Source organism: Lepidothrix coronata, unplaced genomic scaffold, assembly GCF_001604755.1.
Source record: "Lepidothrix coronata isolate B3197 unplaced genomic scaffold, Lepidothrix_coronata-1.0 Scaffold12, whole genome shotgun sequence".
Taxonomy (NCBI): domain Eukaryota; kingdom Metazoa; phylum Chordata; class Aves; order Passeriformes; family Pipridae; genus Lepidothrix; species Lepidothrix coronata.
The window spans coordinates 8,880,166-8,892,000 of NW_016690192.1; the positions used below are offsets into that span (position 1 = coordinate 8,880,166).

At 37.7% G+C, this 11,835-nt stretch overlaps 1 protein-coding gene across 1 annotated transcript in view; it reads right to left on the reverse strand.

Moving 5' to 3' along the window:
- Positions 1 to 11,835, reverse strand: part of COL24A1 (collagen type XXIV alpha 1 chain) — a 127,736-nt gene that overhangs the window by 95,295 nt on the left and 20,606 nt on the right. The window contains exons 4-8 of the mRNA XM_017805305.1: positions 11,334 to 11,387; positions 7,940 to 7,993; positions 5,633 to 5,686; positions 3,810 to 3,863; positions 804 to 848 (exon numbers count right to left, since the gene is read on the reverse strand). Of these exons, the coding sequence (XP_017660794.1) occupies positions 804 to 848; positions 3,810 to 3,863; positions 5,633 to 5,686; positions 7,940 to 7,993; positions 11,334 to 11,387 (261 nt within the window). The remainder of the gene's footprint in view (positions 1 to 803; positions 849 to 3,809; positions 3,864 to 5,632; positions 5,687 to 7,939; positions 7,994 to 11,333; positions 11,388 to 11,835) is intronic.

The following is an 11,835-nucleotide window of genomic DNA, read 5'->3' on the forward strand; positions in this document are numbered from 1 at the left end:
CATTAAAGAAGAATCCTTGTATCCTTACAAGGCCACTTTGTTTCTTCCAGAATCAGGTCAATATAGCACTGGATTAATTATGAATGTATAGAACTTCTCTCCATCTTCTGATGTTAATTATCTTTTTCCCCCACTGGCTATCTCTATCTCACTGCTATATTATCGTCAACACAAAAAAATTCCTATGAGACTGTAATAAAAATTCACTCAGTTAAGATCTGTGTATAAAACTCATGAAACTCACAGATGATGCTCCTGAGTTTTCATCTCCCTTCAGATGTTTACCATCTATTATCATCACCATTTCCTTTTCAGGGTCATCCAAAAGGAGACTCGTGCTTCTCTCTACTCTGCCATGAGAAGCCTCATTAATGCTAATAAGACATCAGCAACTGGATATCTTTGAAACTTACATTCAGGTTGCTTCTTGAACTGACACAGAAGTGAGAAAAAGCACTCAATAACTATCACATTTTCTACATGCTAGGAGATTTAAAATGCATTAGATCGGTAGAGGTGGAAGAATCCAAAATGTGCCTCTTAAAAGAATTTTACACCAACATCTGCCAATCTGGTATGGGAGTTGAAAAACAAGCTGGTCTTTTCCATTTCATTTAGACCATTTTCTTACCACACAGATCCCTAAACAATCGGAATTATTGGTCAAGAACTGCCCGGTATTTCCTTAAACAGTCAGTAATTTACACTGATAGCTTATGTTGAACACTTACAATGGGTTATACAATCTTCTATCATCCACTGTTCATCTGCAGAGTACAGTGTACCGTGCTTTCATCACTCACCTGCTCTCCCCGTGGCCCTCGCAGTCCTGGATAACCTTTAAGACCCTGCAAGTGGAGAAAGAAAGATGCAATAAATACAGTTAAATAAACAAAATGGACCTTCTTTTCATACTCTATTCTCCCTTTATCAAGAAAGAAAATATCTAGACTTGTCTGTCTGCAGAACTGGTTTACATTCAGCAGCTCATATGAAAGCTGAGTTAGAGTAAAGCAGTAAGAAATCTTCTTGGCAATTTAGACAATTTCAAGATATCAGCATGCTTTAAGACAGTTCCAGACTTGTTCTCTTTTGAACAAATGAGTACATGGGATGCTGTCACCTGCTGAAACTGAAGAATTAGACTCTACACAGTGCATTTCCCCACTCCAACTCCTTGTCACAGTGACCTTTCTGAACAAGGCAGTTCAGAGGAGAGGTGGTTAGTTCAGATGGTCGACTCAGATTATTCTAGGACACACTCAGGAGAGACAGACCTTCCAAGAAACACATCTTTTCTTGAAATTAACATAGAACAAATTTCAGCTCTCTTACTATGGAATTTTTATTGGTAGGGAAAACAGTCTCATCCCAGATATATTCCCTGTGGTGCTGGAATCATGAAACTGTTGAACTTTACTGCCTGTGGATAGACCATTTCAAACATATTTTACCTCTTAAAGAAAAAAGAAAAAGGAATTAAAAATAGAGCTGGAACCTGCCATCTGCACAAGTACACTTGAAAGGGGAACCTTCTTGAATGTCTTTACTCTGTACTAAACATACCCAGGCAAGCCAGCCTAAAAGGAAGCCTCTAACAGTTGCATGATTTATGCAAAAGCCAAGTTTCTGGCCTCCACATCCTTTGCAAGAGGTACTGGGAATACACAAGTCCAAAAGCTACAGCTTGAAAGAGAAATACCAAAACAATCCTTATTATGGACAGAAATCTATCATAAAATTGGACTCAAAGACATTGACTGAGCAGCGGGAGTGTCTTGGCTGATGTTAAACATCTGGCTGCCTTGCGGCATGATGATACTCATCACTCAGTAGAGACTTGAGATTCACTGTAATAAGAGGAAATTCTGCAACTGATTTCAGCAGATCAGGTATTTCAAATTTCTGGATGAGCTTTTGCATGATCATAACAGTATTTTTGCATGAAATTAATTTTATTATCTTATACAAGATTAAAAGATAAAATTATTTTTCTTGCTGACAATTTTGGAACAAGCCAATAACTCCTCTTTAGCTTTCAAAATGTGAGTCAGAAAACTACAGTTTTTTACAGTCCCAGCCAACTCCGCATTTCATGAATTTTATCCATTAAAGAATTTTATCCTGTTTCAATGCTTAAATAATCAACTAAAGAAGGTGTTGCTAGAAGAGAACTCTCAGTTTCTTATTTTTGTAGCAGGAAAAAAGGAAAGCAAATTGTGCTACACACAGAAACACTCAAAGAAAAGTTTATCACAAGTTAGTTTCAAAGTGGGTCAGTTTAGCTGATTAACACTTACATGGACAGACTCAAAAAAAGGCTCACAAGAAACTGTGAGATGAAGGACTGATTACTGTTTGCATGTTTCTACACAATAACATCTTACTTCTGTCAGAGCAAAACTCCTCTGAACTCCTACTTTAGAGCAGTATGCCCATATTCTTATTCAGAGTTAACATGGCTTTAATTCATTCTAACTCACTTAATGCTGGTTGGGAATGAAGCTAAACCATGCTAAAATGAATATCATTCCAAAGAGACAGTTTTCACACACAGGTTTCTTTCCCTGTGACTTAGCTAATCCTCTTAAAATTCTTAGATTTTTATTAGCTTGAGTTTGTATTCTTGAGCATATCCCTATAAAATAGATGCAGTTTACTCTGAGCTAAGATGGAAATAAATAAGAAGAATAAAAGTTCACATGCACTGGTTTGAAAAATTAACTACCTTCCAATTTCTAATGAAGATTAATTCTCTGACTTTAAAGCTCAGTGTGGAAGAGAACAGTTTGAGGCTTCCACTTACAGCAGTACAGATTTCAAGCACATTTCAAAAACACAGCAAGTTGTAAGAATACTTTGGTCTGCGTGAGAGAAAAAATATTTACTGCCAACTAAAACGCAGCAAGTTGAAGTGTCTGACTTCTACCATATGGAGCACAGTGGGACCCAGACTGAGTGAAGTGTGTATATGGCAGACAGTCTGTGTATATAACAGCAAGGACTACTCAAGCCATGTCTTTCCATCTTACTGTTACCCATTGTATTTTACTAGAATTTCTGTGCACTGTTATTAAAATACATTAAAATATTTCTAGCACAATATTGGCAATTATTCCAGAGAGTCAAGCAATTTCTGTAACCTGTAAAAATCAGTACGTGAAGTTTTATGACTAATGCTACAACCATCAGCTACCAAGAGATATTATCTTTGAAAAGTATCAGCTAAAAAGTTTGCTGGGCATGGAGCAAGTCTAGCCAATAAATGGACTCCTGTGTGCTGTCACAAGAGCCTTTGCAATGCTTGCTTATCAGCTCCATGGTGTCACCATACTGCCTCCAGTTTTGAAAAAATCCTTCAACAGCAAAAGGTTTTGGGTTTTTTTCATAGCTCCATTCTATGTTTTTGCTGATGTTTATTCCACAAGTAAGATTTCACCTAGCAACTCTTAGCCCAAATAGCCTAAGGAATGGAAATACCACTATTCTCTCACAGAACCAAGTTTCCCTCTGCTCAAGGAAAATTGCACTCTGTAGAAGAAGCAGTGGGAGACACTCGGTAGCATAAGGCTGATACCACCGTGGGTACTGCTTTGAAACTTATTTATCTGCCATGTCTTTTGAAGAACACCAACAAAAGCAGCTGTGATTAACATCCTGATGATCTCAATTTACTTACAAGGGAAGGTTTTGCACTGTAGACAGTCATAATACCAACAGCAAGCCTGAAGCTGTTCTATTGCCTCTTGACCATCAGACATGGCCACTGGGCCAGGGTAAGTCACATGAAAATGGAAACAGAATCTTACCTTCTGGCCTTTGATCCCAGGTGGACCTGGAAAGCCTATGGGGCCTGGATCGCCCTGTACAACAAAAACATCCAGAATCAATATGTTTCACTGGAACATGGCACAGCCCCATAAACATGTAGGACTTAACATCTCTGTATTCTTGGACATTTACTATGAAGAAGCAGCTCATGTTGTTTGATTAGGCATAGATTTTTATGGGATTTTTTTTAGAGGAAGAAAACTGAAAAGCCAACAGTTCCTCAATTGAGACCACCATGTAAAACGTGCCTGCTCCTGCCAAATCATGGCCAAATCATGGCTGAAACAGTCTCAGTTCACAACCTCTCAACATTTACTTTTAGCCAACATAAATGGGAGTGAAGAAGCTATATAATTATTGAGGTAAACCTTTCCTCAAATTACTATATATATTTAACTATTATTGTTTATATTACTACTATGTCAACAATCCTCAACCAAGAACCAGGACACCATTATGGTATGCACTGTGTTCAACACAGCACAAATCTAATCTGTGTAAAAGGTAACTTGAAAGATGCATAAAGACAAAAGTGTTATGGTGGAATACAGCTATTCTCATCGAGTATTTTAAACTTCACAAATACGTGATGGCATATGGGAATAAGAATTAGAGCATCTCAAATGTTAGGAAGATAGAAAAAGATGCAAATTTTTATGGTTTTTGCAGATGGGGAAGGAGGAAAGGTTGTTTCAGCTCTTTTTTTCCTTGCTCAGGACTGACAGTGAAGAGATTCACTCCTTCAGGATTAGTCCCCAAATTCAAATTCAGTGGGTCAAGGAATGGATCCTGGAAGTGAGTTAGCATCCAAATAAATTTAACTCCATTAATTAGGGCGAGCAAAGTTAAATTTGGGGGGAGGGGGAAATTATGAACACAAAATAGTGTGAACTATAAAAATGTATATCAATCCCATATTTTTGGATTATAGATGCATTCCACATGTATTTAGGTGTAGTCATACAAATATATGGGTGAGCTTTAGACTGTTCTGTGGCTGCTTGGGTTCATGCCAAAGAATATAGCTTGAGTTTCAGGCAGACATGTACAGCTAACAACACTATGATTAGATTGCCAAAAGCATAAGCTGGTTAAATTAAAATAGTGTTGCTGTTTCCACAAAAGATGCACTTCAAATTCCCATTAGTGCATCAGCAGACACGTTTCTGAATTTCTTCTCAGCAGCCCCTTAACACTGACAATATATATTTGTGAATTTTAGGCTTTGACAGCACATAGCCATTAAAAATTAAGTTATTTTATGTACACATCAGCAGCTACTAAACAACAGTTATTTGCTAATGCGTTCTTCATTACAGAGAACGGTCCCGGATTCTTACAGTGTTTTCTACATAGCACAAATATTCCATAATTTACCTACTAGAAAATGCTGTTAATAAAACATAGCATAAATACAAGATATTCTAAAAGATGTAGCAGAGGCTAACACATTAGAATACAAACATCCAATTATATTTTAGTGTTATCACATTGACTCTAAAGTTCCATACATACTCAGTACATTTGTAATCAAAAAATGAAATAATCACAAGCTTTCAAGCCCAAAATTTCTATGAAGAATAGAATATTTGAATATTTATACTCAAATATTTCGGGCAGAGAGAGCAACCACTTGTTTGGCTAAAGTGGCTTAGCAGGCACAAGCAGAAAAAAAGCTCTGAAGTGAAAGGACAAATCTTAGCATCAGCATTGTGCTGTCATAATTTGTCTCAATATTAAACAAGACTTCACAAAAGAATGGGATAGACAAAACCTTTTTCTATAATTAAGAAAATAATACCTTTTCCCCACGTTTTGCCCGTCCTGGAGAGAATCCTGGGTCTCCTTTAGGGCCCTGTCACAGAGAAATTAAGCTCATTAATACCATCAGGGAAGAGAGTTTTTAGTAATATATGTGCAAACAAGCATTGTCAACTGTTACAGCAAGAGGAGGAAGAACGTTCATATAAAATATACTTGTTAGCATAGATATTTTTCTTATAACTTTTTCAGTAAAGAGCAACAAAGAAGGCAATAGTGTAAGTTGACACTGAAATGAGATTTACATTTTCCAAATCTCATGTCACAAAATTTTGAAAAGCAGATTTATTGGCAATTCCAAGCAGGATTACAGCAGATACCCCAACCAAATTGCTCTGCCCGTGTCTCCATCGCTTCAGAACACCAGCTGTTCCTCAGAGACTGTGCAAGATTAACAGGCTGTATTACTGCATGGACCACAACCTTGTCCAGGTTTCCTCAGCCTTCCCACGCAGCACGGACATTGTACTGGGAAGGACAGAGCTGTGAATGCAGACAAGGCCTCTTCCATAAGGAATTTGTGCCTAGCAGTTGAGACAGGTGATCATTCTTGGCTGGGCATTACTGTCCTCATCCAAGGCTGGGCAGCAGGCAGGAGAAGGACACTGCCACACCAGTCTCTCCTACAGTGAGTTAGCTGTAGTTAACTACAGTGTAGTTAAAGCAGCGACAGAATCCATAAAATAGATTTTCTTAACTAATCTATTTTTCAGAGAGCCAAGAATAAAGCCAAACCTTATGGACACTTTTAAATTACTTTAAAAACATCCCTCAACTGCTTATCAGAAATTAAACGCTGAGGACACCAGGTTTTGGTTGGAACTGCTGGCTCTCACTCAGGGCTGGATACTATGCTGTAAGGGTACCAGTTAAGGTTGTTCATGTTTCAAAAGCAAGTGCATAAAGGATCCTTCAGCATCTTAAAGACAGAATAAAATTCTGTGTTAATTTTCTGCAAGAAAATTGTTACAACTAATTTGTGATGTTTTAAGATCAAACAAAAGTTTGTTTCAGTTTACATACTCAGTGTGGGTCAACTGGATCCTCAGAGCCAGAACTTCATAAGCATCTAGCTAATTTTTATTTAAAGAAAACTATTTCAAAATATACTTTTATTGAAAAAATAATTTATAGTCTAACAGAACTGAAAGAGATCACTAAGGAACTAGTAATATATATGTTTTTATAACTAAATAAAATATATATCAGTACATACACACATGTACAATTCCTTCTGTTCTTAAAGTCATGGAGAGAGCAACAGAACTGATCAGAATTATCATCCAGTGGAGGGGCAAAACACTTTATAAAACAAAGCCTAGGAGTAATTGGTTACAATTATTTTCCTAGCAATATATTCTATTATACAGCCAGCATAAATATGGTAAAAATTAATTATGAATCTCTAAGTTTAATTGTTCCTATAGAACTACATAAGAATGAAAACAAACATAAAATAGAGTAACTTGGGTTTACAGCATTTGACACGGAAAGCTTTATTAAAATTCTTTTTATGTCCTCAAGCAGATTTTAACACCTGTCACGACAGGTCAGATTCCTGCAATTAGGAATTGTACTAAACAAATCATGGTGCTGCTTTCTTCCTAACATATCTATCAAATGGTTCAAACTAAATATGAGTTGAAGGCATTTTGCAACTGCACAAATCTGTCAAATCTATTTAAAGGGCCTATGTTACACAAGTTTGAAGGTGTTATTTGAGCTTCCAATCCAGTATTTTGTCTTTTATTTTAAATATCACATCCATAAATCTTCAGAAAATTATTGTAGCATATTAATCAAGTAATAAAGTCTGAAATATCAGAATATTTCAATATAAAATGTTGGACATGGACAATAAAATAGCAATTTATAAAAAATGACAGTCTAAGTTTTTTTCTTTTTTCTTTTTTTTTTTTTGAAAGGCAAAAAAAAAGGTTTTGGCAATTAAGTGCTTATTCTCATTTAAATTTCAGTTTATCAAAGAGGCTGAGATGATTTACAGGAACTCTTTTGGGAAGTACAGACTACTTGCAAGAATAGCAGTTTCCAAGTCATCTTTTGCACACTCAGGTGTTTTTCTTTCCGCTGAATAATCTGCTTTTTTGTTTTGATATGAAGTTCAATTTGATTGATTACATTTAATTAAAATATGTTTATAGTAGCACTCTCCATCTGTAAACCAAAGAAAGCCAATTACTTCTATTATAGGAAACAGTTCTGGGCCTTCCAAAAAGTCATTAAAAAGTTCATGTATTTACATGGCAACATGGATAAATTTACTCACCTTGAGACCTGGCAATCCTGGCAAACCTGGGTTACCATGTGGTCCTGGAATACCCTATTAAAAAAACCCCAAACAAAAGAAAAAGAACAAGGAGTGGGATTACTCAGTACTCCACTGAACACATGTGAAAAGTTTACAGAGAATAATTTTACTGCATCTTTGCTACTTTTAGAAGCAATGGTTAGGATTTTCAAAGGATTCACAAGACATAAAACATACACATCTTCCTAAAAAACTAAAGTGCAATTGAGTAATTCTTTTTCTTTTCAAAATCTCAGTTTCTCTTGTCTTTCCAGGTAATTCATAGCAGGTATTTGGCACACAGTCACTGCAATGTTGCTTTCCGACTACAACATTGGGAGGCATGGCATAAAAAAAAATCAGTAAAATCACATTCTGAGGTACCCATCTATACACTGCAAAGAGAAGGAAGTGGATGAGTTCTCAATGACTTAAAAGCAACACCACCTTCTTTTAAAAAATCACAGATCTTCCTGATTGTCCCACAGCTAGTGCAGAAAATGGGTTTGTTACTAAAAGAATTCAACTTAAACCACTCCAGAAACAGAATAAGCTATCAAGACTATCAACACCTTTCAGCATAAGTGTCTGTTCCTGCAACATATTCAGCAATCTTCACTCCTTGAAAAACTGCACATCAGGGAAATTATTTATTGCAATAGCTGTCAGCAGCTATTTATCTTCCAAACTTCCTTGGCTAAAGGACCAAACTGGTGAAAACCTGTCACTGGTAAGTTGGCAACAAAGCTTGTGTTGAATTAACTAAAGCCAAAATTCCACCCAAACAATTAATTCAAATACCAAATACAATAAAAACACTTTTCAACTTTCTTGTATATTCAGTGGTCTAACAACAGATAAACTCAGTGTTTGTCTTTCCATCACACAAGGCTGAATTTACCAGTTATACCTTGCAGTAACACTGAAAGCTGTATCTGTTAGTGCTCCCTTTCACTAATGACAATGTTGACATAACTCCACAGAAATGCTAATCCCACGTGCTGTTTGAGAGATTAATTTGCACACTGGCAACTTTGGAGGCACTCTCAGGGATTTAGGAGAAAGGAAACAAATAGAAAGTGCCAACATAGCTGCAGTGCTGAAGTGGCTCCTACTTTCGTTGCTCGCAATGTTATTGTCTTGGGTCATAGTACCACAATACAGAAGTGCAAAAGTATTCTTGTGGAATGAGAGGCATCAGAGGAGTTTCACACCATCATTAATCCTGAAATTGCTGAAATTTCATTACTGAGAAACTCAGAACAAGCCAAGACACTCAGAAAAACTTAACTGTCAGATATGGACTTCTTTACCATAGAATTACAGGGATCAAAATCATTTCCATTTTTAATGAAAATCTCTAACCATTAATCACACATTCTCAAAGTGTCCAAACCATATGAATGTCTGTCAGGATCAGGTTTGGACACACACTTGAGAGACCCTGATAAAGGCACAGGCAATGCAATGCACCTCTGCACTCTGCTGTTTGTCTTTGACACCCCGAGTCACATTTTAGGATCATAAATGGAAGCTCGTGTGAAGAAGACAGAAGTCATGGGGCAGGCTGGTAGATGAGAGAATGAACTTTGCATCAACAAGGTTCTCACAGGCTCTTTGGCTCACAAAACTCCTGTCATACCATGTACCTTCACTAGGTTTACCTGCTTGAATTTATCAGTGTTGTACAAACTAAAGAGCACCGGCATTTCAAAACTATTTATTTTTGATCAAATAGTTTTATAGACTTTCTTAGCCCATATAAATATATTTTAAACTCAGAACTATTGGTAAATATTCACCTCAGCCTTTTTCATATTTCCCAGGCACCCTAACTGTAAGCTGTCTCTTCACATTGGCAAGCATGTCCTACACAATAATTAATCCAGAAAATTCACACAGTAGAGCACTGCGCTTTTAAGTACTCTATACCTATAAAAAAAGACCTGCAGGAAAAAATCCCAAACAACAACTGAGCAAGAGTAATCTCACCAACAGGCATGGCTTTAAATATATGGACAGCCTCCTCTAAAAAAAAAAAGACAACTTCCCAGTTCTCATGATCTACTTGGGTATGTGGGATCCTTCCCCTGATGCCAGATGTATCCTCGGCAGAGGCAGTATGCAACATAAAAAACTGAGTTTAAGAATTGTCAGCTCTTTTGTAGAAGGATAACTTGAAAAAAGGATCCAAGGAGTCATGAAGACATGGATTTGAAGGAATGCTTTTCATTTTATACTTTTAAATGTGTCTCCTACTCCCTTGCCTCTGACTCCTCTAAAGGATCAGTTTGGTTTTCATCCTCTTTAACCAGTGCAGTTTCCTACTCAGTCAGGCCAAGTTTCGAACATCCTGTGCTTTGCTGGCTTTCAACAAGCTATTGAGCAGCAGCTTGTTTAAACGTTCCTCTAAGGCTGAATCAAAACTCCTCCCACACATCTGCTGAGCCTGCATATGAACTACTCCCTTACCTCCCACTTTTGATTTGCGTAGCTGTGGGTGCTCCAGCCACAACCATTTACATCCCTATATACCATGGACCAAAATCATCTACGCAACAGATCTTCACCTGTTCCTTCCAGTTGCCCTTCCCCAAAGCCCTCAAAATCAACCACGACCTCAGGGACTCCTCAAGCACATTTCTTTTGTACTCAGTTGTGCAAACACAGTTTCACCCTCTTTTGCCTCATCAGCTAGTCCGTGCAGTGGCACAGGCTCCTCCCACGTTCGTGCCAGCTGGGGCACAGGGTTGTGCTCACTGTGGCAAAAGCCCGCGCTCTGTCCCCTGGCACAGGGCAAGGCCTCTGTCCCTGCTCATGTTGGGTTGCACAGTCACACAAAATAACTAATTGCTACTGTAGCTCGGTGCTTTGGCAAAGTGCCCTGATACCTATCAAGCTATGATCAAGCTGCCACGCGCAAGAGACTAAACCAGATTTATAGGAGTATTTTTTTCCACTGCCTCTGTCTTGCAGTGGTTAATTTTATAGCCACCGCCTGCTCCTCTGTGGCTATGGCCTGCATTGCTCACTCCCCCTCATTTCAAAAACAAATGAATATGACCTCAGATTGCAGCAGATGGGAGCAGCATGGAAAAACTAGAAGTTAATATTCTGAGCAGCAAAAGCTAGGTACAAATGTAACAATGCTCAGTGTATGCACTCGTACATGGAATTAACTATGCTGGAGGCTCACAGCAGAAGAAAAGGTTTGCTTTGCCTTACTGTAACATATCTCCCAAGTATTAACAATCATACACTTCCATAATCACTAAGCATATGAATAGAGTTGAGAAAACCAAAATGTGCAAACTTCAGTTTGATTATTGGTGATCTGCCTAGAGGTGCAGAAGAACATAGTTGTTTTACTCACCCGAGGACCTCTCTTTCCTGAAGGACCAGGTAAACCTGGAGGACCTGGAGGACCCTGGTGATAGAAAATCAAAGCAGTTGAGCCTAAAACCTGACACAAGGACAGTATCACAAGTCTGAATGAGACCAGTTCTCCTAACTGACGACCTTCTGCTTGTGCAGACCTTCTCAATTTGGAAACAAATTCCCGAACTACAAGCAAGCGTGTTTTTAATCTGACTCCAAGTCAGATTTCTGTTTAGAAAGTATCTTACACCATACAAATTAGAGCTAGAAATCTGGATAATAACTTTTACTTAAGTGTATTGGTACTAAGGGAAGAAAAGATCAGGTGAAGCAAGCAAGTGCAGTGTATTTCTAAATAAAGAATAGAGAATAATTAAGCCTTTTTAATAAGCATGCTGGCATGCCAAACACTTCAGAAATGTTGGAGTAACTGTGAAAAAATAAGATACCACCTCAGAGAAAAGACAGACACGAAATAGAAGAAAATAAATGTGGAT